Source organism: Triplophysa rosa, unplaced genomic scaffold, assembly GCF_024868665.1.
Source record: "Triplophysa rosa unplaced genomic scaffold, Trosa_1v2 scaffold74_ERROPOS1015064, whole genome shotgun sequence".
Lineage (NCBI taxonomy): Eukaryota > Metazoa > Chordata > Actinopteri > Cypriniformes > Nemacheilidae > Triplophysa > Triplophysa rosa.
This window is the reverse complement of record NW_026634763.1, coordinates 51,563-78,648: the sequence shown is the minus strand read 5'-3', so window position 1 is coordinate 78,648 and position 27,086 is coordinate 51,563. Positions and strand designations below refer to the sequence as shown.

General features: G+C 40.8%; 1 protein-coding gene across 2 annotated transcripts in view; it reads right to left on the bottom strand.

Annotated features, from left to right (window-relative positions):
* Positions 1 to 27,086, bottom strand: part of LOC130551166 (methyl-CpG-binding domain protein 5-like) — a 43,602-nt gene that overhangs the window by 6,274 nt on the left and 10,242 nt on the right. For both annotated transcript variants that reach the window (XR_008962544.1, XM_057328712.1), the window contains exons 2-8: positions 18,959 to 19,544; positions 18,705 to 18,807; positions 18,345 to 18,525; positions 11,384 to 13,450; positions 4,901 to 5,124; positions 3,762 to 4,829; positions 901 to 974 (exon numbers count right to left, since the gene is read on the bottom strand). Coding sequence is in view for 1 of the 2 variants with exons in the window: in XM_057328712.1 (XP_057184695.1) it covers positions 901 to 974; positions 3,762 to 4,829; positions 4,901 to 5,124; positions 11,384 to 13,450; positions 18,345 to 18,525; positions 18,705 to 18,807; positions 18,959 to 19,065 (3,824 nt within the window). In the remaining variant the exon portion in view is untranslated. The remainder of the gene's footprint in view (positions 1 to 900; positions 975 to 3,761; positions 4,830 to 4,900; positions 5,125 to 11,383; positions 13,451 to 18,344; positions 18,526 to 18,704; positions 18,808 to 18,958; positions 19,545 to 27,086) is intronic.

Genomic DNA, 27,086 nt, shown 5'->3' with positions numbered 1-27,086 from the left:
GAAAGATTTATCCATTTGCCTGACATCTGCAGACTGTTTGAAGGGGTCTTTAAAGAAAGACACAACTGATAAACATAACACAGTATTATCACCTGTAAACAGTTTAAAATAACCTGAAACATGAAATGTTGCGTAGCGCAGCTCCTCTGTTAGCGTTAATACAGTGATAAGCGCCACACACTGTCATGATGACAGATATAAGCACGCACTCGTGCTACAAACTGCAATCGTTAGTTTCGTTTCAAACCTGTCCAGTTAAGATGTGAAGCATAATCAGAACAATGTAACCCAATCCTGAAAGACAATCATAAGAGCAGATTTGTTGTCAGGCTTTATTGACTATGTTGGTCTGTTGTTTGGTGTGAGATTACTTTGGGCAGAGTGAGAGATTGTAAACGCGTCTCATGCATGCGAGTTGGCAACTCTGCTTTACTCCCAGTAGGCTACTTATGTGATCATTTGACAGAAATAATGATGGTGTACGGTTAAAAAAAGTGGACTGTTTGTGACGTCGTTTCATACATGATGATTGTAATGCTTTCTCTGCTTCTGTGGCAGCACAGATTAAAGCATTATGATTTTAGTCGGAGGTGTAAATCAATAGACGCGAGAATTGTTGATTTTCATAAATGAGATTGTGTGGGTGTTTGAATCAAGATCGCGATCTTTTAACGATTAATCGTGCAGCTGCAGCTCTATCTTAAAGTGACAGTAACCAATATACTGTACCCCTGCTGCTGTAATATTAACACATAACAATTTCATGTTTGTGCGGCCTGCAATTTTCAGTAAAGGGTTTACAGTGCAAAGAGTAAAATAAGTTTGTCTGGAGCGCTGCCCTACAGCAAGAATGACAATACATCATCATTAAAGATTTACTGTCCAACATGACACACTCACTTTCTGTTTTTCCTGCTGACTCTGTCCAGCGCCTGAAGGTCTTGTGTTAGAGATTTTAGCTGCTCCGGCTCTACCTGAAAAACGTTCAACAACAGCAGATGTTAATGAAACACCAGAACCTTCTCAACATCCGCAACATTAACATCCATCACTGATGTTGTTCATGTAAGGATCTCGATCACATATTGAGTAAGAGATAATCCACAGTTAGCCGTGCATTAAAGGATTTTAATGCACAGCGCAGAGGCAAAGAACCACCGGACGCGACTGTTAATTTCAAATGTTGATCGAACTGATTGGAACTACCTTTGCATTAAACGGCTCTAAGGCACACCTTCCAGCCAATCGGAATTGAGTATTCAAACAGACCATGGTATAATCTCATATAAAGTCATCTGACAAAGACTCTTGATGCTAGATGACTTTTGATTGACGAATCATCTTTTGCCCTCATATTACCAATCAAAGCACAATGACTGAAGAAACAGTTCACCACAAAACCATTCTTTCATTATTTAGTTACCCTTAGGCTCTGTGTCTGCCAGAGCGTTTTTACCTGCGGACTGAGTATTTATTTAACTGTTTCCAACAGAAGCACTGCGCTTTTTAAACACACCAGCAGCTGCTGTTTCTCCCCAAGTTCAGCGTATCATAGTAACCAAAGTTATGGCTGTGCAATTCATCGAAAATGAATCCTAATTGTCAATTTTGGCCTTCAACAATTACAAAAACAAAAGAATCGAGGTAAAACGATTATTGTGCCGCATTCCATTTTGCAGAGATCCTCTCTTTTCCTGTGTTATAAAACCACAGCGTACAGCTTTCCTTTATAGTGGTTCAGCTGTGCTATTTCTTTACATTTATTTTTCAGTTGAATTCACAGTTTAAAAGCCTTTAAAAGTTTGTTAACTTCTTATATGTTGTTTCAAAAGTTAGTGAGTAATCGTGTTAAATAATCTGGATCTCAATATTGGCCAAAATAATCGTGATTATGATTTTTGTCATAATCGAGCAGCCCTAACCAAAGTGACTCGACTGAAAAATACACCTTCCAAGTGCCCCAACCAGCGATTTCAGCCGTGTAATAATGCATTGGTGTATCTGGAGCTTTATGCCATCCCAGGTTTATTTGACATTGTTTCCTCAGCAGAACACAAACAGAGTTATTTTAAATAATACAGGATAAGTTGGAGAACGTTGAATGGCATTACAAAGCCAGAGCCAGGATTTTATATAAATTAAAGGCACATAAATGACACATGAGGCTGATTAAATGATGAGAGAATTTTTCTTTTGGGGTGAACCATTCCATTTAAAGTGGTGTATAGTAGAGGCTAACATTTGTTCTGGAATTTTGAGAAACAAAATCACTATTAATCACGTGACTAGGCCAGGACAGGAAAAAAATAGGCTTGTTCGACTTGATGCGGCACCGTAAGTTCCGACAGGCGGATGACATCAAGGTACCGTGAGAGCGATTCGAAAAACTGTCAAAAGTTTGGTTTCGAAACACTCTCGCGGTACTTTGATGTAGGGCTGCAGCTATCAATTACTTTAGTAATCGAGTATTCTACAGATTTTTCCATCGATTAATCAGGTATTCGAATAAGTACTTTTTCTTTATTAAAGAGCAATACTAAATATACAAGAGAAAATAAGACAGGTCTCTTAAAATGAACAACTAATTTGTTTCCTTTTTAGAAAAATGTACATTTATTGCCGAAATTGTATACATTAATATCTGTGAAAACTAAACCCATTTAGTACATTCCATTGCCATATTACATTCAAAATGCAATATAGGCCTAATACAAATGTATAAATATGAAACATTAATAAAAATAGAAAGAATAATTTCAAAGGTAAACAACTAACTTCAGCTTATGCATCATGCATTTAGTTTATATAAATTAGTTTTAGTTTCTTTTTTTACTATTAAATAGTAATATATTTGTCCACATAAAAATACAGAGTTAACCGGACTTTTATTTTGGCAGGTCGTCGGAAGACGCTTAAACGAGGCTTCGAGGCAACAAAAATTGCCTCGATGATTTTTTGTATTCGAATTACTCGAGTTACTCAAGGAATCGTTTCAGCCCTACTTTCACGTCATCTGCCTGACGGATCTTGCGGCGCCGCATCAAGTCGAACAAGCCTAATGTCAGCGGGAGTGGGTGGGACTGAGAATAGTAACATTATGATACACAAATATGCCTTATATATAAATAAACTATACAGGATATTTTTATTTTGAACTCAATTCTAGTGGCACTGTCTCTGTATGCTCTCCTGTTTGCTTTGGTGTGGCTGGTGAAGTGAATGACGCGCTCCACACCTGTAACAGTTGGTGGCGGTAATGCACCAAGTCCGGATCCAGACCTCGGCTTTGTTCTATCTGGACAGCGAGACATAATGAACCATTCAAAACATCGGACTATTTCTTTTGTTTAAATTGAGCGCGTTTACATAACCGAGCTGTACACGTCACACACACTCAGGGACATTTATGTTGACGATTTTGCTACCACATCCTCCAATATGTTTTTGTAGCGCCAAACGCACTTCATTTTAACCCTTTCCGCTCCGTGAGCGCTGCTTCTCCCACCAAAGTCGCAGTACATAAAGACCTGCAGACAACAAGAGCAGGTAAATAAATAAAACCAACACGGAAGAGGGAGGGAATGGGTATCATTCTTCCGGGATTGGGACAGCACAGGATTTTCCCCCAGTTTCTTCGTGGGATTGGGATGGGATCTTTTTTGTGGGAGTGGGAGTACCCTCTAGTGTACAGGACACACTGTTCTAATGACCAAAGTGGACAGAATTGTTGTTGTCTGTATAGTGTCAACAGTCATGCTTACCTTCGCTTGTTCAGACAGTTGCATGCTGGGATTGTGTTCATGTTCTTCTCCCATCAGTTTATTAGGCCAAGGAGGGAAGCCTTTTATTGGCCAGACCAATTCGCCCACATTAAAAGCCCTGGGCCTGTAGTGCAGAAGGTCGGCTGAAGGCGAGTCGGGGTGACGAAGTTCCTCCTCACTGCTCAGACTCTTGGTGTCGGAGGGGCTGGGCGCACAGTGTCCGTTAAAGTGTCCATTAAAGTGGGTGTAGTCTTTCACCAGTGGTCCCTCCAAGCTGGTCGAGGAGCCAGGCGACTGGTCGTCTCCGGTGAACGGTTCCCCGTAGGCGGCGCGAGGCAACGTGCCGTTTAGCTGAGCGCAGCGTTCCGGGGGCTCGCCACGTTCTCTTGCACTACCGGCGATGCAATTGTTTAGTCGCAGGTTTCCGCTTTCACCCATCTGAGAGTCGACAGGGTCACGAGTCTGTCCCATCGTTTTCATGAGGCTTGTTCTTTCTACTTTGCTACTACATGAACCGGTGTGTACCTGGGTAGAACACTCCAGAAACTCTTCCCCTCTCCAGTGAGGTTGGTTGGGCTCATCCCACTGCAGTCGCATCGGTGTGGCAGCACTACGTGAGCGAAAATACTCGTGAGTGTCTCCACCGTCAGAAGTGTTCTTCCCTTGCTCAGAGCTCCTGCGCGTGCGTTTGGCAAGCTGCGGTCGAGCGCGGTGAGGCTGGCTTATAGAGTCGGCCCCATCTGAACTGCACGGAGCGTGAATGACCGCGTTGACGGCATGAGGTAGGCTGAGCGGCTGGCCGATGGAGGCGGTGAAGGCACTCATGGCGCTGAGCGCTGGGACAGGGCTCGCCTGTGTGCTGCTGCTCTCACCGGCAGTGATGGTCACTTGCATTCCTTTGCCAGCGGCGTCCACTACCGCCCTGTAGATGGCATCCACCGAACTCTGACCTCTGCTGGCTCCTGCCATGGAAACATCACCCTGTAGCTTCTGCGCACCGTCTCGGTACATCCCCGTGGCCCCAGAATGAGATGTCATCCCAGGCTGGGAGCTGTCAGACATGCACCCCTGTACAAAAGGCAAAACCATGTTAGCTCTCCAGAGAGGAATGAGTGTTTTCACTATGCTGAGGGACTCACCTGATAATCATGGTACAGGCATGGCAAGCTGTTGGGGTGGGGAGCAGTACTGTCTGTAAAAGGAGCTGATGGGAAGGAATGCCCCTGACTTTGATATGTGGAGACCCCGTGAATTCCCTGTAGTGCCGGGTGCATCTGCTGTTGGTACAAGTGCCCTGTGGCAGCCATGACGCCGGGCATCTGAGGAGCGCCACCAATACTGCAGCTCAGCGATGAATGGTTACCTGTGGGCAGAAGAGGTGTTACAGTCACCACTCAGCAGCTGTTCGCTTTAAGGGGTTAAACAAACCTGCAGCACAGTCTGCATACAACCCAACCCTACTCATGTTGTGTAAAACTACAGTACTAATGTTAGATCATGTTCATGCAACAGCATTTCTTGCATTATGCCAAGAACCACAAAAATCATTTAAACAATAAAGAAAAAGAAACGAAGAAAAGAAAAAAAAGATTTGAAGGCCTATTTGAAGCACATCATTTTCTCAAGGTTTTCCATCCAATGCACTTGAGCTGTAAAGTTCTTTAAGTTGTCCTCTTTTTTAAGAGTGCATTAACAAGAGGTGTACTGCCACACAAGACGGCTTTTGTTATGCCGCAAGCAACAGCTGTTACGACGCTTTGTAGCTAGATTGTATGGATGGACCATTGTAACTAAGATCTTTGCTTTTTATTTCAAATGGTCGCAACTGAACAGTATATACAGTATTTAGCCACACTTTCCTTTAAGAAAAGCATTATAAAAATCCACAATGTGAATGCTAACATGTGAGATGTGTCTAACGTTTCAAGTTTGCAGACTTAATCGTGCGTTAATCGAGACTAAATAGTAGTACTGGTGTTGCATAACAGAGGCTGTGTGTGTCACACAATGATGGCTTGTCCTGTGCGGACAGTGCCTGTGATCTACTGTGTCAGCGGCTGCTGGGAAGGTTGTCATGGAGATAGCAGCAAGATGATTGCTGGCGCGTTCCAAAGTATGATTCACAGGCACACAGACAAGAGAGCACTGAAGAGGTCAGGCCAGAAGATGAAGAGGTGCACAGTAGGGCTGCACGATTCATCGCGTAAATCGGCCCGTCTAGTGTGATTATGATAGACGACGGTTCAGATTATGGTTTTATGAGCAGCTTGTTTGGGAAAAACGGCCCTATTGTCAGTCACTGAAAATCATCTGAGTTTAAACGAGTAAATCACCTAATTGCGTGTGATTTATTATCGATTGATTGAGCAGACCTAGTGCAAAGTAAAGAAATGTTTTAAACGTTTGCACTGCAGCTGAAACAACACAAACAAGGCTGAAGCATGTCATCTCATCTGGTTTAAAAATGCACAAAACAACAAAAAAGGGGATTCACAAGCATCCGCCGAGGACTCGTTTCTTTTAACCTTGATCATCATCGTAAATTTGATCACCAGACTAACAGTTATGATCAGAGCAGCAGAGATTATGATGCACTTGGACAGATCAGATGAAGTAGATTTGCTCTCTCTAAACCTTACCCAAAGTTTGCAAGCAATGCGTCATTTTATGATAATCGAAAACATAGCGACATTAGTTCTCATGTGTTCACCGCAGGTAATAGGTCAAAATATGACTCGTTCATTCCTCACCAGATCACAGGAAAGGCTAACACCACATGGCCTGATCTAGGGCTTGGCGATACAGCAAAAAACAAGTATCATCGATTTAATGTTTCATATCATTGGATAAGTATACATGTCAGATCTCATCCCCCATTTACTGCCCTGGTAGGGAAAATAAATACTATGGGAGTCAAAAGGGGGGTTAGATTTCTCAGATATAATCCTGTGTGTTCAGCAGAACAAAGACATTTTCATTTTTGGGTAAAGTATCCCTTTAAAAGCTATTGAAAGCTGCTAATGCACAACATGGGTCTAAAATGACCCTTATCCATTTTCTATGGTTTTTCATGTATGGCTGGGTGTTTTTTGTTTCATCTTTTGAAATTAAATAATTTCAGCATTTATTATTCCATGATCTAGTACAGGGGTCACCAACTAGCGGACTCCGGTACGAATGCGGACCGCGAGATGCGTCGGACCTCAAAGCCTTTTGACATAATAAATAAATGAACGCCTAACATTATTTTCTAATGCAATCAAATGTATACCAGGCACATCAAGGTCCGCTCAGTAGCAGTTTGGGTCCTACGGAGCCACGGACAGTTAACATATGCGCACTGTTGCTAAGTTCAGACGTCGATGAGTGAAGAGAGCCGAGACAGACTCGCTGCACAGCGTGCAGACAGATGTAACTGTCAGTGACTGAAAAACATTGTCCTTTTCAAAAGTTAGAAAAGTTGACGCTGAAAACCATGTTTTGCGAGATGAAGTTATTCTTCGGCATTGACATGCACAAGGCCAGTTTGTCTCATTTGCTCTGAGTTTGTTGCCGTTGTCAAAAGTGGAAATCTTAAACAGCATTATGAAACTAGACAGAGACACTATGAAGAAACTTACCCGCAGCAGTCCGAGTTAAGGACACGGAAATATATGAGCTCAAAGCCCAGTAGGAGCGATCTACACGGGTCCTCCCTCACTCACTTACCGCCCAACAACCAGCATATGAATGTTCATTAAGAATACAGTGGATCTTAGGAAAACATAACAAGCCCTTTACTGATGGGGAAATAGTAAAAGAGTGCATGGAGGCTGCGTGTGAAACACTTTTAGAAGGTAAATAAAGACATGAACTAAAAGAAACTATTAAACAAACCCCCTTTCAGCTGCACCAGCCACCAGAAGAGCTGAAATGTTATCAGAGGATGATCAGTCACAACTTGATGCTGCTATTCGTTCATCTCAGTTCAGCAGAAAACAACACTTTAGTTTTCTTTTAAAGTTGTTCATGTTGAAATGAATGTATGTTCAGTGCAGGTTTAGAGATTAGGGCATTTTGCACATTTTCCTTCATTATATTGTTGTCAGACATTGTAATGCCGTCGTATAGACATGAAAAGACATGTTTATTTCTTTGGTCTGCCAAAAACCATAAATTCATGTTTTTAGGTATTTAATTGTCCGGACCTCGGCTGGTAAGGAGGGTTCGTTTACTGGACCGCAAGCGATTTTAGTTGAAGACTACTGATCTAGTAAATACATGATTCATGAATATTATGAACATTTTTATTTGATTTATTTCCTAGGATTTTGTGTTTCTACATCAAGTTTGCACACAAAATGACCCATCAATAAACTCATGATAAAACAAAAGAATAAAGACAACATTTTGTTAAAATATTCATTTTAGTTACTTAGACCAACACATTTAACACTTGAAATATATTTATTTGTCATACATAACATATCAAAACTGATAACACTAAGTTGAACTGTAGTGTATCTGTAGCGCAACGTTAGTGAATTGTTAGGGACCAAATAAAATCACACATTTCCAGTGCCATCTCACATTGCCAACTCAGTGTTTACATGCCTCACAAATGACAACTACACATCTGTGCTCCTGAATCAAGACTAAGAATGACATCATCTTCCTCATCCTGTTCATCACGCAGCATTTCTAAAACCATTTCAGCGTTCAATCTAGAAAAACTTGGACCAGCCACACTAACATAAAATCACAAGAACATTTTCAAATGCACATCAAACAGTTGATCAAGTACAGTATTGTTGTCACTGTTGGACAGAAACCTTATATGTTCAAAACTGTTACTTTTCAGAACAGACATAAGGGGTGACCAACAGCATTGATTTATAAGACGAATAAAGAAATATGGCAGACGTGGCCTAATGGTTAGAGAGTTGGACTCGTGACCAGAAGGTTGTCGGTTCGATTCCCAGGGCCGACGGGTAACGACTGAGGTGCCCTTGAGCAAGGCACCTTACCTACCCCTACCTGCTCCCCGGGCGCTGCAGTGATAGCTGCCCACTGCTCCGGGTGTACGTGTGTTCACTAGTCACTGGATGGGTTAAATGCAGAGGTCACATTTCGGGTATGGGTCACCATATCTGATTAATAGGTCCCTTTCACTTCACTTTCACTTAGCTACAATAGAATATGTCAACCTCATCCACCTTTCTCATTTAGTAATAGATATAGGTCAATGACTTTCAGCCTAACTTTCAAACATTATTTCTAGTTATCTTTCAGAAAATATCAGATATTTCCGGTGGTTAAAAAATATGCATCAATTATACAAAAGTTGTGAAATGTGTGGCAGGTGAGGCGAAAATATGCAAATATCAGAGGTTCCTATATCTGTAAAATGTGTGTAAAATTGATGTAGAAATACAAAAAAATGTTTCGTTTATAAAGTAAGAAAGGAAAAAAACTATTTCACCTTGGAATTATCACCTTGGAAGGTTCTAGCTTACATTTTTGTCAAATCTGAGTTATTTACATTATGTGATGTTTTTTCTTTGTTTTGTACATTTTTGGGCTTTTTTTATAAAACAACTAGGCTCTACAAAGTCAAGTGGAATGAAAAATCTTTGAATCTCAATATCTCAAAAATGCTCAGATTGCAGATAGAACCTATCATTCTAAGGTGGCTAAAATTATTTGTGGAAATCCAAATCAAGATATTTAATGAGCACCTAGAATGATAAATGATGAAATACATTTCTTTCAACGATTCAGCAAAAAAACACTCAACCATGATTGAAATAACATAAGAAATTAATATGGGTCATTTTAGACCCATGTTGTGTAGTGTTACAAAAACTGTTTTTATTCAAAAAGTAAGAAAGGAAATGGATAGGAAAGGAAGAAAGGAAATGCAAATAAGGATTTAAGATGATAAAAAAAAAGTTAATTGAGGAATATCTAGAATACTAAATGATTAAATAATTTCTTGCAAAGATATAGAAAATAAATACTCTGCCGGGTCACTTTAGACCCATGTTGGTCTTTTACAAACCAGTAAAAGAGGTTTGAATTTGACCACTGTATTATTTACGTTTTCCCAATTAACTGTAATACTGTTAGATGTTTTGGTAATAAATAGACTTATCGTAACACAGACAGCAACATGTTTATTAGGTTACTGCCACTTTAAGAAGCCAATACACATCCACTTTATGTTTACATTCACTTTAGACATAACCAACTGTGTTTAAACGAACCTTGTGTGTTCGTCACATAATCTTGTGTGCATTTTACAGTTAAAGACAAATAATGCGCGAAGAGAACCTGGTTCTCATCTGTGCACACGTGGGCGTCTGATGTGTGCAGCGCACACATAAATCAGAAGAAATGTATGGCATTTATTCAGACCCAAAACTCGCACGCATGATTTTAGCATGCATAACAGTTCCACGAGCGTAAACATAACCTCGCGAGAGCGCATTTCTGCTCTGCGAGCATGCAGAACAGTATCCTCGCACGGGAAAGAATCCTTGTGAGAGCGCATTTCTGCTCCGCGTGCAAAAACGCAGTCCGCGAGCAGAGGCTTTGACAAGCGTGCGCGCAATTCTCTCTATGCTCGCGCGACTGCTCAACGCTTACTCGCTCGTCGAGTTGACTTCTGATACTCTGGAGGCGGTACAATGGCAGATGTCTCCGCTCATTTGATTGGGAACTTTTAACATGCACTCACCTACATGCAGTCACCTACAGATTACCTGTCTTACCTAATGATTAGTGTATTACCTTGCCTTAGCTATGTGTTAGTATTTTAACAAGTGACATTTTGAAAATTATGCTATATAATATAGTTAAACTTTCATTTCATGTATGACCTATTTAAAAAAAAAAATACTATAATAATAGAATTAAATGTCTCCTGTAGTATTTTCATTTGAGTTATCTAGTAAAATCGGTAATGCTTACTGGTGTAACCCGTTTCAGTATTTTCAAAACAAATAAAGCAAAACATTAATTTTTAATTATAATTATAAAAATTAAATTTTATAGAGTACATCATATTGTAATTTATAATAACTTGTGCTTTGAGATATACTGTTGTAGCCATTTATTAATGCTCATTTTATAACAATTTCATGAAAATTATTAACAATATAAAAGCAATTATGAGTACGCATTCCAAACTATTTAATTTTCAACTTCCTCTTAAGATGCCAAAGTTTTAAAAAAAGTATTATGTTATGCCAAATGATGACGTTTCTGTACAACGGGTAAGATACAGGCCGGAGACTGTAGGTGAGTGCATGTTAAAAGTGAGTAATCAAAGGATCGGAGAAGTCTGCCATTGTCCCGCCTCCAAAGTCTCAGAAGTCAATTCGACGAGTGAACAAGTGTTGAGCAGTTGCAAGCGCTCTCGAAAAGGATTGCACGCTCGCAGAGAATAAATGCGCACTCGCGAGGATGTGTTTATGCTCGTGGAACTGTTTTGCACGATATCCGATATTTTGGATTGGGATCGATACAGACCATTTCTCCTAAACACAACACTGAGGACATTCCCCAGTAGAAACCCACTGCAACAAGTGCAAAATAACGAAAGCGCCAATCAACAATCAATTGCTCAATATTCTTCTTACCTGTGTCAGCAATGGGTTGCGAGCAGCAGGCATCAGTGCTGCTAGGCAGCATGCAGTTGATGTTTGGCTGGCTGTGCTGCTGAAAATGAGAGCTGACGTGTCCCATCCCGTGGTTTCCAAGAGAAACTTGTCCGCTGTGGTTTATAGGCCCACAGTTCCCCATTGCCGTAGCCTGCATCTGGTTCAACACACCTGGAAACTGGCTGGGAACAGATTCCACACCAGGGCAAAGCATCGCTTCTGTCTGGCCATGCATCCGTTGCTGCACCTGCATGCTCGCATGGACTGCTCCAGAGGGCACGACACCCTCAACAAAATGCACTCGACCGGGACCTACGAGGCCTGGGTTTCGGCCTCTTGCCATGTGAGAACTGTGGTTGCTCAGAGATTGGAGTAACTGAGCCATTGAGGTGGTTGGGGGCAGTCGGGATGTTTTTCTCATTTGCTCGGCAGAAGGGCAGGGTGCCCTCATACCACCCACGTCCGTCTTTAGCACGTTAAAGTAGTTGCTCTCATGGTTGCCAGCATTTGGAGGAAGCTTACGCTTGCGGAGCGGGTCCCGCTGCTGCGCGATAAGCTTGTCCCGCAGGGCTGCACGCCCACTCTGCCCCTCGCTACCCGGCATCATCATGGCAGAGTTAGGCGGCAACATAGGATTTAAAGCGCTGTGTCCTTCAACAGTTCTGCCGGCATCAGCCCCTCCACCGCTCCCGGCACTCGCTGCACTTCCCGTGCCATTTCCCCCTACTTTGTTTTGATTGGCTAGCTGTGCTTTGGCAGCAGCTGACAGGAGACTGCTGGCGGGGAAAGAGGCAGCGTTGTGTTGGTTGATGATCTGGTTTAGGGGCATGCCCAAAAGCCCTGGGTTCTCCTTCTGCAGGGTGTTGTTGCCTGAAGCGGTGGAATACATGAGGATGTGTTGACCACTCATGGAGCTGCTCATGCTTGTCAACAGCTGATTGGGCATCTCTTTGTACTGGTGAAGACTATCCGGCTTGCCAGACGGGCTGGAAGGCAAAGCAGGTCTAGGAGAATTCATGGAGGACCTGGGCGAGCGCGGCGGAACCTTCATGCTACTGCAGGGGGGAACAGCAAAGCTCCCTTGCTCGGAGGAGGTGGACGAGGAGCGGGATCGCTGTGGAGACGCTTCCATGCGACCCAAAGCCAGCCCGGACATGTGCACGGGGGAAGTGACGGGCGACGAAGAGATGGAGGAGGCTGTGACATGCTGAGTCCTCTGCAGGTGAGCGCCATGGCCAACCGGCCCTGGCTTAACTGTGGGTAAGGGAAGGTTGCTTGGCAAGGGGACAATGGCTGGAGGGATGTTTACATTCATCATTGGTACCTGAGCGTGGGAGTTGGGCAGGAAGGGGGGTGGGGGGTTTGGTTTATTGGGGATGGGATCCAGAATGCCAAGAGGGTCCTTCTCAGAGCTAACCTGTTTATTTTGCAGGGCACAGGGTGGAGGCAGGGGTGGGGCAGGAGCAGGCGAAGCCTTGTGGTGAAACGCAGTTCTGCTCGAGTCCAAGCTGGCTGAGTAGTTGCACAGCGTCTTTTTCATGACGGGACTCTTGTTAGGGACCGGGGGTGACAGAGGCATGTTAGTCCTTCCCGCCATGACGCAGGACGACTGCTGTGCAGCAGGCGAGATGTGTATCATGACGCCGGGAGAAGACAAAGGGATGCGGCTGTTGGTGTGGGTAGCGCTGGGACTGCTGGTCCCTTGGAAGCCACAAGGGTTGTTACGCATAAACCTGTCAGGACTACCAATAATGTCTGTTCTAGGGGACAAAGACCCATCCCCGAAAGGTTGCGAGGGCGGACTCAACATGCCTCCATGTCCGCTGCGGAACGGAGACTTCGGTCCTGGCTCACTGCTGCTCAGCCTCTGCCTGGAGTATCCAGCGTAAAGGTCCTGCTGCTGTGGGCCGCACAGCTCTGGAGAGAAGTGTCGCTGCCCTGCTGCCATCATCGCCTTAAATGGGTTCTTACATTCGGACTCGTGGGTTTTACTCCTTATTGCTCGGGACTGTGCAGTTGGGTTAGGGTTATTTATGGAGGTCACGCCTGCAAGGAGAAAAAATCAGTGTCAATGATAGTTCTTCAGGACGGACCCTCAAATACAAGATTTTTCCCTGCAGGTTTGTGATGAAAATGCAATGGGTTTGTGAGATTTTTATTAAAATATACAGTGGAAATGGATATAAATATAACCAATAAAACAGGTTTTGTGCCCAACAATTTACCTCATTTTACAATATTTCCATGAATAAATGACTAACAGAAAACCATCCACTATTAGCCAGTGTTCATTTTGACAGCAACTTTTGATTTACTTTTAGTCATTTTAATGAAAATGCAATTTAGTCATCTGCTTTGTTTTATCTTTAGGCTAGTTTAAATTGACTAAATATTGCAATGATTTTAATAGTGTAAATCTATATTATATTTAGTCTACTAAAATCTGTGAAGTTTAACTATATTAACTGTAATTAAATGTTGTATATGGACAAAGATATAACTATTTTGACCATTTAATGTACCTTAGAATTAAATTATACTAAAGGGCCATTCACATAATAACGATAACCATAACGTTAACTGTAACTATAACTATATTTGCATCCACACCAGCGGACGATAACATTATGTTTATTTTAAGCTCACGAGCTGCATTGTTCCCGATTGACCCTTCGCAAGCAGTTTGATTGACAAGCGATCTGACCAATCATAACGCCGATATTATGTGCCCCCGTGATTTTGTCCGACAAACCTGCCGTAGTAGAGCTTTGGTGATTAATATGAAAAAATAGCTTTTTAATTAATGTGATAGTAAACAGAGAGATATATACCCAGCTTTAATGGATGTCCACACTATAACAATACACGTTAAGACCTTTAAACTATTAAAAATCATTATAAATGAAGGAGAAAAGCGGAGTTCACATCACAACTAACCCAATACAGATAAGAGACACAATATTGTTGGAATCATTAATGTACGAATAACAGAGGGAAGCGTTTGGGAAGTGGTGTTTTAAGGCGGAAAATAATACTTACTTATATATTACTTGCATATTACATGTATGAGTAAGCTGGCAAGATATGCTTTACGTCCCTTGATGTGATGTGATGTGATGAGCGAGCGCACCTTCAGCCTTCAGAGAGCAGCATTTACAGTGACATTTTAAAGGAAAGACGTTTTAATTCATCAATTAAGTCGTAAAGTAACAGCTGTTCTGTGTTTGTTGAATTTAACACAAATAAAGATTAAGACACGGATGGACTGTTATTCTTTTCTGTACTGAACTTATATCTAAAAGTTCACTTTCGTTTTCACAAAGAAGAATCAAGGCCGACAAAAACTCTGCCCGAAGTTACTATCTCTCTAAAATTGTCATTACTACAAATTTCAGAGTAAATATAAACACTTAATACACCACATTAGTTTAGCTATACATCCATTTGTGTGACAGTAGTAGCCTAATGCATCGCGCGAGTTTACAATTAACGTAATGTTATTGTCTGCTGGTGTGGAGGCAAATATAGGTATATTATTGTTAGTTATCTCAAATCCCGAATGTATCCCTCGAATGCATATTGCAGACCTTTCTGTCTGAAATCAGCATGTCGTTTTCCCTGAAATTCTTAACTATTTCCCCAGAGAGTGCACAAATTTACGCTGGGAGCGCATGGCTGATGCCGAAAGCTTGTCGGAAATATCAAAAGGGAACGAAGGGGGGCGGGATTGCGTGTAGAGTCAATTACTAAAATACTGTACTGTACATGACCTACTGCTAATGCTTTCGTTTTCATTCCCGAACGTCTTTTCTCCAAAATATGACAGCAAATCCCAGCATAGGCTGGATGTTCTCTCTGAAGGTGCGCTCGTGTCCGGGATGTAAAGCATATATTTTGCCAGCTTACTCAGACTACATCAGTAATATCCCGCCGTAAACACACGTGAAAGGAAACATTTTGATATTAGTACTGCAACTGATGTCTCTATTAAATTGCTTATTATTTCATTTATTTAAACATGAATTATAGCCATTTAACACTGTAGTACAGTATAACTGAGAGCTCTCATGTCTAACAGGTAGGAAATATACAGAAATTGAATGAAGTTCTCAAACACTTTACCGTCTTTAATGCTTAATTCTAAATTACATACAGAAGATTTCTCATTAAAGCTACAAAACACATTGATTTCCTCTTTCGGGCATGTGATCAGCCAAGAACAAAAAAAGAAGGAAGACTGCACGCACCCTCACCCAACCCCAATCCCCCCAATAATAGTCTTTAATGTTACAAATTAAATGTTACATGATTAAAAACAGGCAACTGTTCTATTATAACTTATAATTACCCAATTCTGACAGGAAATTTTATATAATATATATTTATATAATATCAGTTCAAATGTTTATTAGTTTAACAGTCTAAACAATAAACAATATTTAATAAAATAGGCACAATAACAAATGGCACCCTTTGAGTAGTTTATATTAGGCCTATTGTTATCAGCAATAGAAGGTAAAGAATACTGTGGCCTCTAGATGGCGCATCTATGTCATTCATACAGCGTTTGTCCGGATTAATCGAGAAATCCGCATGTAATAAAGGTATTTGCAAACGCTTCATGTTGCGGTTTAAATGTATGCATTCAGTAGAGACTTCAACACGTTTGTATGTAGACATAGATTAGATCGGCCATTTGTATAGTTTCAAGCCATTAAATCGCGGAATGGCCTATTTTAGTCTCTGTATATAGATAAAGTTGAATCATATCATATAGACGTCTCAACTTCCAGACTCAGGTTTTTTGTAACATTACAAAACATTGTTCAGTTCCCCACGTAATTAAAAATGACACCACTCGCTTTTTTGAGTACCAAAACAGCTGTGTTTGACGTCTATTTTTCACGGACTCTCTGGATAACTTACATAAAGATAACTCACAAAATTATGCTCTGAATGAAGTGGCCGCTCTGTGTTTATAACAAGCGTGTGCATGATGATGATTTATGCAATTTACGCGGGTGATCCCAGCGAGGTCAAAAAATACGGAAATCCGTTTTATACGGAAAAATCACATCCCTGCTCTTTTCTTTTGTTCCTTGATTAACATTAAAGGGGTCATATGACACGGCTAAAAGGAATATTATGGTTTGTTTTAGATGTAATGTATTGTGTAAACATGATTTAAGGTTGAAAAACGCTGTATTTTCCACATACCGTGCATGTTTGTATCTCCTCTTTGCTCCGCCTCTCTGAAACGCGCAGATTTTTTACAAAGCTCATGGCTCTGAAAAGCGAGGTGTGCTGTGATTGGCCAGTTCACCAGTGCGTAGTGATTGGTGGAATACTGCAAGCGTGTGAGGGAAATGTAACGCCTCTTACCATATTTGGAACATCAGGTTCCTCTTCAATTGTACTGACGGTACGCGTATACATTTGGGCGGTCTTAGTCAAATCACACCACCAACTGAGGTAGATTTGTGGGGGTGTGGTTACACGAGGTGTTTCAGGCAGGTCTGGGTGAGCATTCGCTTTAACATAGAATGCATCTTTTGTTCCCACACTTTCATTTCTGCAATTTTAAGTGTCTAATACATGCATGGGCAACTTATAACACACCAAAGACACAGAAAAACACATGTTTGCGCCATATGACCCCTTTAATGACAGGAGTCACAGCAGCAGGTTTAAGAATGCGGCCCCTTTAAGAGCTGCCGCTCTACACAGATCTGACTCTTTGCATTCATTTAAGATTTTATTTAACAAGTTGAAGTCTGTGGTTACGATAATGCCAGACAAAACGGGCTTTCTAGCATAATCTTGTGTGTTTTTGTACATTCAAGCATGAAAGATCTTAATACTGGTGCGCTGTCTGACAGAGATTCACTGACGCAGCCTTTAGCCCGTGACCGTAAACACCAGACGGGACCGCTGTGTTGCGTTTTGCCCCGTCCCACAGCTAGAAGCTAGAAGCTGTCTATCTATACTGAACACATCGAAGCAACTGTTTCAAATCACAATTAAATAAATAAAAGGTCTTAACGTGAATAAAAGCGTGATTATATAAAGCAACGCTACACAAAGGATGACAAAACAACGTTAATTGCGTAAAATATTTTTTACGTGTTGATCTGAAAATATGAATCGCATGTGTTAACGAGTTAATGTTGACAGCCCTAATTCAAACCAATTCTGAATAAGAGATATGGCTCGCCTGTCACGATGTGGCGCGTTCAGTGTGCGACGCCCTTTGGTCTATGGAAGACACAATGTAGTTATTCCTCTCAAGACATTCAGTCGGTGGACATTTAACATTACATCCTGTGTATAGTGAAAGTTAGTCCTTGTAGGTTAATATGCCAGGTGTAAAACACTAACTTAAAGGCGGGGTAACCGATTTCCGAAATTACGCTTTAGACAACTGAGTCGGGCCGAGTACCAAAACAACCTTGTAGCCAATCAGCAGTAAGGTGCACAGTGCACAGGACGGACATTAGCTGAGCCGAGCGCTGACGAAAGCGAAAGATGTGGGTAGGGGTGTGTTTGTTTTGGTGATTTGAACATGAACAACGGCTAAGAGAAATCGGACACCCTGCCTTTAACATCAGGAGCTTGTAGAAATTCAGGAGCCCACTGGCAATATCAGGCCCCTCGGTGTACATCTAACCCCCCAAACACACACATCTTTAATTCTGATTGGAACCCGTGAAAAAGCGTGAAAAAGGAACTTTCCCATACAGTTTGCGTCTGAAGAGGAAGCTCCTACAAATGCAAATGCAACAAGGTCAGCTGTGTTCAGTGCTCATCTTAACTGCATGCCTTCAGTAAATATCGACAGTAGTGTTTCAAGCCAAAAGAGGCACTTGCGCTGCCGCAAGCTGTTAGTGAATCTGGCCCCATGTGCTTAAGGTTCGGTCACCAGATATGATGGCTCTCTTACTTGTGCCGCCCCCAGGACTGGTGAGCGTAAGGGAAGGAGGCGGCAGCTCCATGCTCTTGTGCAGCGTGGCCACAGCAATAAGCTTCCTCTTATGAATGCAAAGCTTGGTAACATCTTCATCAGCCTTTACATCTTCTGCAGTCCTCAGCTTCACCACCGCACCAGGATCAAAATTAAAAACCTGAGAAAACAGAAAATCCCTACATCTTACACCCAGCACTTATATGTGATCAGTCTCACCGAGCACACAGACATCGGCCATCATTGTGTCACAGTTACCGTGCAGGCTCAGTGTTTCGAATAGCTGCATTAATATCACAGTTCATGCGGTGTCTGAAGGTAAAACACATCAGAACTGACCTTGGGGAGAATGAGTGGACATTCCAGCCCACATTTACAGGTGCCATCAGTCAGCAGGTAAGACTTCACCTGATCAAGGCAGGCCAGCACTGATCCGCTTGGACTACACAACACACACATCAAATACAGTAAATCTGTCAAACAAAACTGAAAAGTGAAAGAAAGAAATGCTGGGTGTCCGATTTGCCATTACGGTGACTAAGGTGCTGATGAATGATGTTGTATGGCATATGTATTGCGATGCACGTACGTACCTGATATAAATGACACCTGTGGTCTCCACCTTTCGCTGCCAGCCAATAGGCACCTGGGCGAGTTGCCCTTTGCCCTCTCCTTCATCTCTCTCTTTTCCTCCATTCATGTTTATGGACCAGTGCTAAACTCTTGCCAGAGATCACACGCTCTTCTCCGTCCTGACACAATGTCTCATTCTGATGCTCAGAAGGGCGAAGACAGAGCACAACGTTCCGGATGGGACCGCAGGTGAGTCCAGCTCACAGTACAGACCGGCCACATACGGGCCTCATTACTTGATCACTAAACGCAGACAGGCAATCCGCTGCTAGCGTCTGACCAATCAGAGCCATGAGAAGACAATCCTATAGCACTTCTGGGTTCGACATAAAGGGACCTGAAAGAACTAAACACATGGAAAAAGTTGTGTAGCTCTGGCAGGCACAGGGACCCGTGGTCTCAGCGCTGTAGGGGTCTGTTCACGTCACGTGATGCGTCTTTTACTGAAGACAACGCATTTCATGTTCTTGCAGCACGTCTTGAGATCATCACAGACCGGTTCTCACTCCAGGACTTTTTGGTGCAGAACTTGCAAATTCATGGTTCCTGAACGAGAGAAAGAAAAATTCAAGTCAGTGTCCTTGAGGTCACATATCCCCCCACACGTCATTAATGTGAAACGTGTGACGTGACATTAGACACCTTGCCAGAAGCAAATGATAGGATGACTCATGAATATTAATTTGTTAAATTGACTAATACACAAAAAAATTCAAAATGTGGTGTTCACGGGTCAGAACAGATCATGAGTCCCTAAATGCTGTCTATGTTGACTTGTATAGACTACATACCGTCATTTTATGTGCATTGTTTGCGCCAAATGTTCTGAGGCTCTAGCTATAATTTAAAGGTAATATTTAGCTCATCTAGCTTGACAACTCCTACAACATTTAATACAAATCGAATGTCATCATAGTTTATAAAGGGGGATCAAAAGACCTTTGTTTATTATCAGTTGGTTCTCAACGTAAAGCTATTACTAGGGAATGTAACGATACACCATACACGAAAATCGATTATAATATGTGACGATTCAAGTCGGTTGAGACGTTATAAAAACCGCAGTACATGTTTTGAACAGCAGGGGCCGCTGTTTTCTGTAAACGTGTGGATATGCTGATATTTCTTAAAAAGGTAAAAGTTAGGGGGGAAATCGTGATTAAATCGCACCGCGAGCTGAGGGAATCGTTACATCCCTAGCGATTACCGAATTTCACTATTAATCACGCTTACAAATGTCACGTTTAATTAATTGTGAAGGCTTCATTACACCGCGTGTTTATGTTGCACAGAACGGAACTGCTGCAACTTGCACAACATGAAAGCAAAGTTACACCAGCGGTGCACCAGCTTAAAGAAAGAGCCGTGCTTATCAGAGACACGGAGGCTACAACACACACTAGATCAGAGGTTCTCAACTCTGACCCACGAGATCCATTTTCCTGCAGAGTTTCGCCCCAACTCTGATAAAACACCTGAAGAGGCTAATCATCAGTGACTTCAGGAACAGACGCGCTCAACTTAATGCTGGGCAGCGCAGATTGGTTGGCACATCGCATTAAAGTAGCGCGAGAGCGATTCAAATGCGTACCGAGCAATCTGCACTTGAATCGCTATCGCGTCACTAATGTCATGCGCTGATAGATTTGCACAACGCCGCATTAAGTTGAACGCATCTATTCCTAAAGACGCTGATTAGCTTGTTCGGGTGTTTTATATCAGAGTTGGGGCTAAACTCGGCAGGAAAATGGATCTCGCGGGCCAGAGTTGAGAACCACTACGCTAGATTAACTATGGCAGAGATATCAATCAATCTAACGCTTGGGCTTTTAGTGCAACAAACAAAGCGCCATGTAAGTTAAGGGAGTCGCACACCGGACGAGAAGCGTTGTGTCGAGGACCAATCACAAGATGAGTACATTCTGTATGTGCAAGCTCAAATTCAAAGTAGGGATGCACCAAAACGAAAATTCTTGGCCGAAGGCCGAATAATACCAAACACCGAACATGGTTTTTTGCATTTCTTCTATTTATTAAGATATTTTTTTCACTATTGCACAAACTGAATAGTCAAAATGTGCTTTTTATAATTTGTCTTGTTTTTCAATAAAATACAATACAACTTAATATGAAATAGGCCTATAACTGACTGCTAAAAGAATGTAATGTAAGTTACTCTGTACCCCTACAACAAAACAGTTCTTTAAAAAGTGTCATTCCACATTAGGCCATAAATTAAAAATACGAATAAACTAAAACTGTTGGATTATTATAGGCTACATTGCAAAATGATTTGAGAAAAAAAAACATCCAATGCAAGCAATTCTGACTGATGCTGACTGACAACCATTTCAGTTCACGTCTCTCCTCCAAACTCCGCCCACAAAAGCTGACTGTCACTGTTCTCTCAGAAGGTGCACAGAACATACTTTGACAAGTTGTTTAGTACAGGGGACTGTGTGCACGCGACCAAAGGATGTCGCGAGCAGTGGGGCTACTGTCAGACAGCCCGCTTCCGTCTGAAGTAAAGTTACCGACCGGTAAGACGCTTTCATTCGGAAATTTACTTCCGTGCGGCAGGTCCCGTGCTGTGTCTTTCTCTGACACTTTAAAATGCTACACACACGGCAGTAATAAAACGCGCACGCGTCTCTCTCTTTCTCTCTCTCTCTCTCTCTCTCTCTCTCTCTCTCCGCTGGTTGCTGCTTGATCGTATCACGAGTCATGTTCGGTAAAATTTATTCGGCCATTCACATTTTTGCTATATTCGGCCGAACATTTTCGGTGGCCGAACATTCGGTGCATCCCTAATTCAAAGTCTACTCCTGATGCAAGTTGGACCAATTTAATTTATTTTATGGTATTTTTATTAAACAACTACTGAGCTTTGAACGTTATTTAGCGAATAGGCTTTATATCATGTTAATAAATCCATTATTGTTTGCTTTGAACGAAAACTGTAGGGAAACAAAATACATGTGATCGATGCGCGCTAGCTCTTAAAGGGACAGCAGCAGAATAAACATCTCTGTTTTACTGCTCATCAAACAACAATACATACACAAAAAAGACAAAACACACTCAACGCACCAGACTGATTAACTTTAATATGGTTTAATATATCGTCGCTGTCGGGCGGAATCCTCGCATCTCCAAAACCATTATTTTTCTGTAAATTAAAAAACTGCTTTTTTTTTAGTTATTAAACATTGTATCGTTAAAGTTGGTATTATACCTTATATTGCTATCATATACTGTTATGTACCAACATTAACACAACATTTCCCCAAAACCATGTTTAATCGGAGATACAAGGTTTATAACTTGGGAGCGGGGAGATACGAGATTATGCTGTCATTGATAAGAATGGTACGGTACACATGTCGCTGCTGCCAGCAGTGTTCATCAAAGTCTGCGGTCGCGTTGAGCCTTTTGACAAGAGACGAGGCTTTAAGAGCTAGTGAAAGCTAATGATTGTGGTTACATACATCTTCCTAAACTCTATTTTTAACGTTAGATCTATGAGTGATGCAATACCAAAATAAAACGTTAAACAGGCTGTCTAATATAGGCGGAAATTAATCTGCACGCAAATAAAGTCGGCGGTCGCGTTGAGCCTCTTGACAAGAGAAAAGGCTTCAATCGTTAACCAAAGCTAATGACTGTGGTTACATACATCTTCCTAAACTCTAATTTAAAGGTTTAAGAACTATAAGTGATGTAATACAAAAAACGATGAGCTGACTAGGCTGTCTAATAGGCGGAAATTAGCCGAATCTGCTCGCAAACTTACCTTCGTGGCTCACGGGCTTCCTTCTGCACCGAAGCATTACAGCTATCGATTTTTAACAAAACAGGCCTACTCAAATGTATCTAACCTAACTATTTTCACTCGTTATTGTCTAAAAAAATTCAATCAGGAGACGTTATACCGAGAAGCTCCCACGGAGTGAAGAAGAGGTGGAGTTACGGGACTTCTCAGACAGTTGATGTGTCCAATGGAGTTAAGAGATTTGCTCTCAAGCTATTTTCAACACTTTAGATTGGTTAATAATTTGTAAAAATAACAGACCCACATGGGGGCTGACCAATAGCATCGATTTGTGAAAAAATATGAAATTGACCAAACTTGGACATAGGAGGTTTCCGCCCGACAGCGACGTTATATTTCATTTATACTGTGAAGACTATGAAGTGTTATTTTACATTTAACTCCTTTACTCAGTTTCTGTACCTGATAACCACAGTTGAAACACCTGAAAAACAGTGTTCATTTCAATTGTGTGTTTGCTTTATTACACTTATTAGTGCTATTGCAAATTCAACCCATCTTATATAATGGTTAAACGGATCGCGAATGATCTGTGATCTGCACGGATCATGTGCTAGTGATGCGCGGGTTGGGGTTTTATGGAATTTTTTGGCCCGCCCCAGCCCGCACCGCAACACTGTATCGATTTTTACAACCCACCAGCACACGCGACCATTAAACAGACATACTAGGCATTGTAATGTAAATGAAAACTTTATTTCAGCCTTCTAATGTAGCCTAGAAGACTCTCTGTAAATAGACTTAATCTGTTGATATATTCAACGCATTTTCTGCCCATATTTAATACAACTATGGTGAGCATTTAGTTGTAGCTGGAGGGTAAACAGTAAACACTATAACATCTTTCAATGTGTCCATAATCATTTCACATTCACTTAAAACTTTAATTGTGAAATTGTTTTTAATTATTTAATAAATGTTTTTTAATTTAAAATATTATTCTTTAATGTCATCCACCGGTGTTTTGTGGCTCTTTTTTTAAAAGAATCGATTTAGGCAACGTTTAAGCACCGGTACTAGGGTTGCGCAGTAAACCGGTTCTGGAAATTTACCAGTACATGTTAGATTTCAATCGGTTCAATACCAGAATTTTGCTTGTTTCGGTACTTGAAACACTGCTGTTCCAAAGTTCACCGCTATGCGGCAGTATGCCACAGAACTGACGCAGAAGCGGCAACATAGAAGAAGATGATGAATCGCTCTACAAGCACTTTTGCGACCATTTAAACTGAGACACCGTGAGTGATTTATTACAAATTTGGCTCTTTCTACTTTTGCTGAGAGATCTTTAGATTGTTTTACAGTGTAACGTATATTCTACATGCTGCGATGCGTCTCTACTAGACATATTCGGTAATGCGATTAACCGCGGTAATGGGTTCGCGCGATGTTGTTATCGCGGGCACTTTCAAATACCGTGAAAATATATAGATTAGCATTTTGATTTTTAGAACGCGTATTTGTTTATTTTTCATCAACCGGATAATAGTACACTGCGTGTATGCTGCGTAGGAATGCGCACTCTGATCTAAACAATCCCATTCCCCATGTGGAGATGCCTACGTGTGTGTGCGCTGCTGAGCAAAAGACGCCTGCACACTCTGATGTAAACAGTACCACACGGAGAGGAAGCATGGCGGAAGGAGGAACGCTGCCGACGATTTATCCCCCTTCTAAAAGGGTGAAGTCTGAGGTTTGGAAATATTTTGGGTTAAAAGTAAGCAGAGTAATGAAATTTGACAGTATGGCAGAATAATTATTTTAATTTTACGTTGATGGAACGCAATAAAGTCATACGCTGTCACAAAGTGCGAGTGAATTTGCTGTTTATAAATGTTTACCTTGCTATAATAGTTAACACACTGGCTTGGCTTGTTATTTAAACAATAATATTAATAATAACATGAATTGTAGTACTAGCGTTGTACAGACATAAGTATATTTAAAAGCAGTTAACAAAAGTTGTTCTTTTGCAGTTTGTAGCAAACCCTAACCCTAACACTTTATACATCATTACTGTGTGTTGTTTTATTTATATTTATTTGTATTTAAATGTTTGTGGTTCTCTTTATTATTTAAAATAAAGTTGTTATCAAGAGGAAAACACTGAAGTTGGTTTATATTTTCAACCTGCATTTCTCATAGAATTGAATACTGCGATAATACCGTTTACCACGACATAGCATATACAACGTTATGTCTGTTCCAGACATCTCAGTTATTCTACTAATCATCATGAAGTTCTCTTTCGCGTCTTATATGTTCTTATACTGTCAAATACACACGCTGTTATGTCAAAAACACAAAAGGGTCACATAAGCACAGTCCGTTGTGTTTTAAATGTATATCCGCATCAAAAAAAAGAATTTGCCTTAAAGTGACAGTAACCTAACCCATCTGTGTCACATATTAAAGAGAAAATGAAACTTTTGTAACTTTATTTAGAGTCATTGCATATTTATTTTATACGTTGAAGACTGTGCAATGTTTTATTTTTATTGATCATTCAGTTTTCATCTTGAATGCTACTGTTAAATAGACCTACTTGAAACATTTAATTGTTGTTCAAAATTTAGTTGTTGATATTTGTGAGATTATGTTTATTAAAATGGTGCTATATAAAATATAAAAATAATATATAAAATATGCATTAAAGCAGTTACAGCAGTTTCATGTAGTCTTCTTAATATTTTTTCAAATAATTTATTTTGGGGCTGGTTATTGATCACCTATGGTACCGATATTACCGGTATTAGATTCTGGTACCGAAGCCAAAATATTGGTATCGAGCCAACACTAACAGGTACTGTTTTAAAGTATCGATTTGGCACTGGTATCGAAAAAAATCCAAACGATACCTAACCCTAAAGTTAATTAATGCATAATAATCATCTTAATCATGTAACCGTGATTATTCCTCATAGGGCTGTAGCTATCGATTATTTTAGTAATCGACTACTCTACCAATTATTCCATTGATTAATCGAGTATTCAAATAATAAGTACTTTTTCATTATTAAAAAGCAATAACTAAATATACAAGAGAAAATAAGACAGGTCTCTTAAAATGAACAACTAATTTGTTGCCTTTTTAGAAAAATTAACATTTTTGTTGCCGAAATTGCATACATTATTATCTGTGAAAAATAAACCCATTTAGCACATTCCACTGCCATATTTAGGGGTGCAAGATATATCGAAAAATTATCGTTACCTCGATAATAGTATATGCGATATCCATATCGCAGAGAGTTGCGATAAATTTAATTTGTTTCATGTGTCAATCATTTGTGTGTTGCATGCTTAGATTGTCCAAATTGGACCAATCAGAAGGGGTATTACTATCTTTATACCCGCCAAGTAGGTGCTATTATACTATTGGCTAGATCGCGGGCCCAAAGGTGAACCTAGCGGCTCAAAGCAGAGAGCGGAAAAAAAATATGGCAGGAATAGAGACGAGCGAAGAAAATGACAGCGACGAACTTCTCCCTAAAAAGAACGGTACGTTACGTCTGAAATATGGCAATATTTTGCAGGGCTCGACATTAACGCTTGTCCGGGACAAGTAAATGTTTTGTATGGGCAAGTGAGAGAGAATTTTACTTGCCCGACCGGACAAGTAACTTGAAAAAAAGAACAGTGTGACATATAGTCCATGCGGACATGGAATCCTGTTATTTAAATGTCGTCTGGCTGTTCTGCGTGTCTGAGTGAATTATGTGCACAGATTAACATACAACACGAGTGATGGTCGAGGATTTATCTGTGCTGCACTGTATGAGGATATGAACACATGAACTTCATCTCCAGAGTTGCTCTGAGAGTTTATTTTAGGAGCGTTTTAGTGTTTGAGTGAAGCTATCTGCAAACAAGCGTCTTCCCAAAGACCCGGCAAAATAAAAGTCCCGTTAAATTGAACACTCAGACAAAAAATACTGTAGTGTACTATTGAAAATTGAAGTGCCCTTGCAGTAAATTGATACACACTGTATACTATAGTAAAGTTCAAAAACAACAGAGTAGGAATTTTACTGCAGTTTACTATAGTAAATACTATAGTATCCTACAGTAATTTATGTGGACAAATATACCAGTATTGTATAGTAAAAAAGGAGAAAAACAGAACTTAGAAATATTAAAACAAATTTATGTAATCTAAAAATGATATGGCCCTAATTTATCCATCTGTATGTAACATTAATGTCTTTTGTCAGTTACATCATAAGAATATATATTACCTGTTTATTTCAGTATGA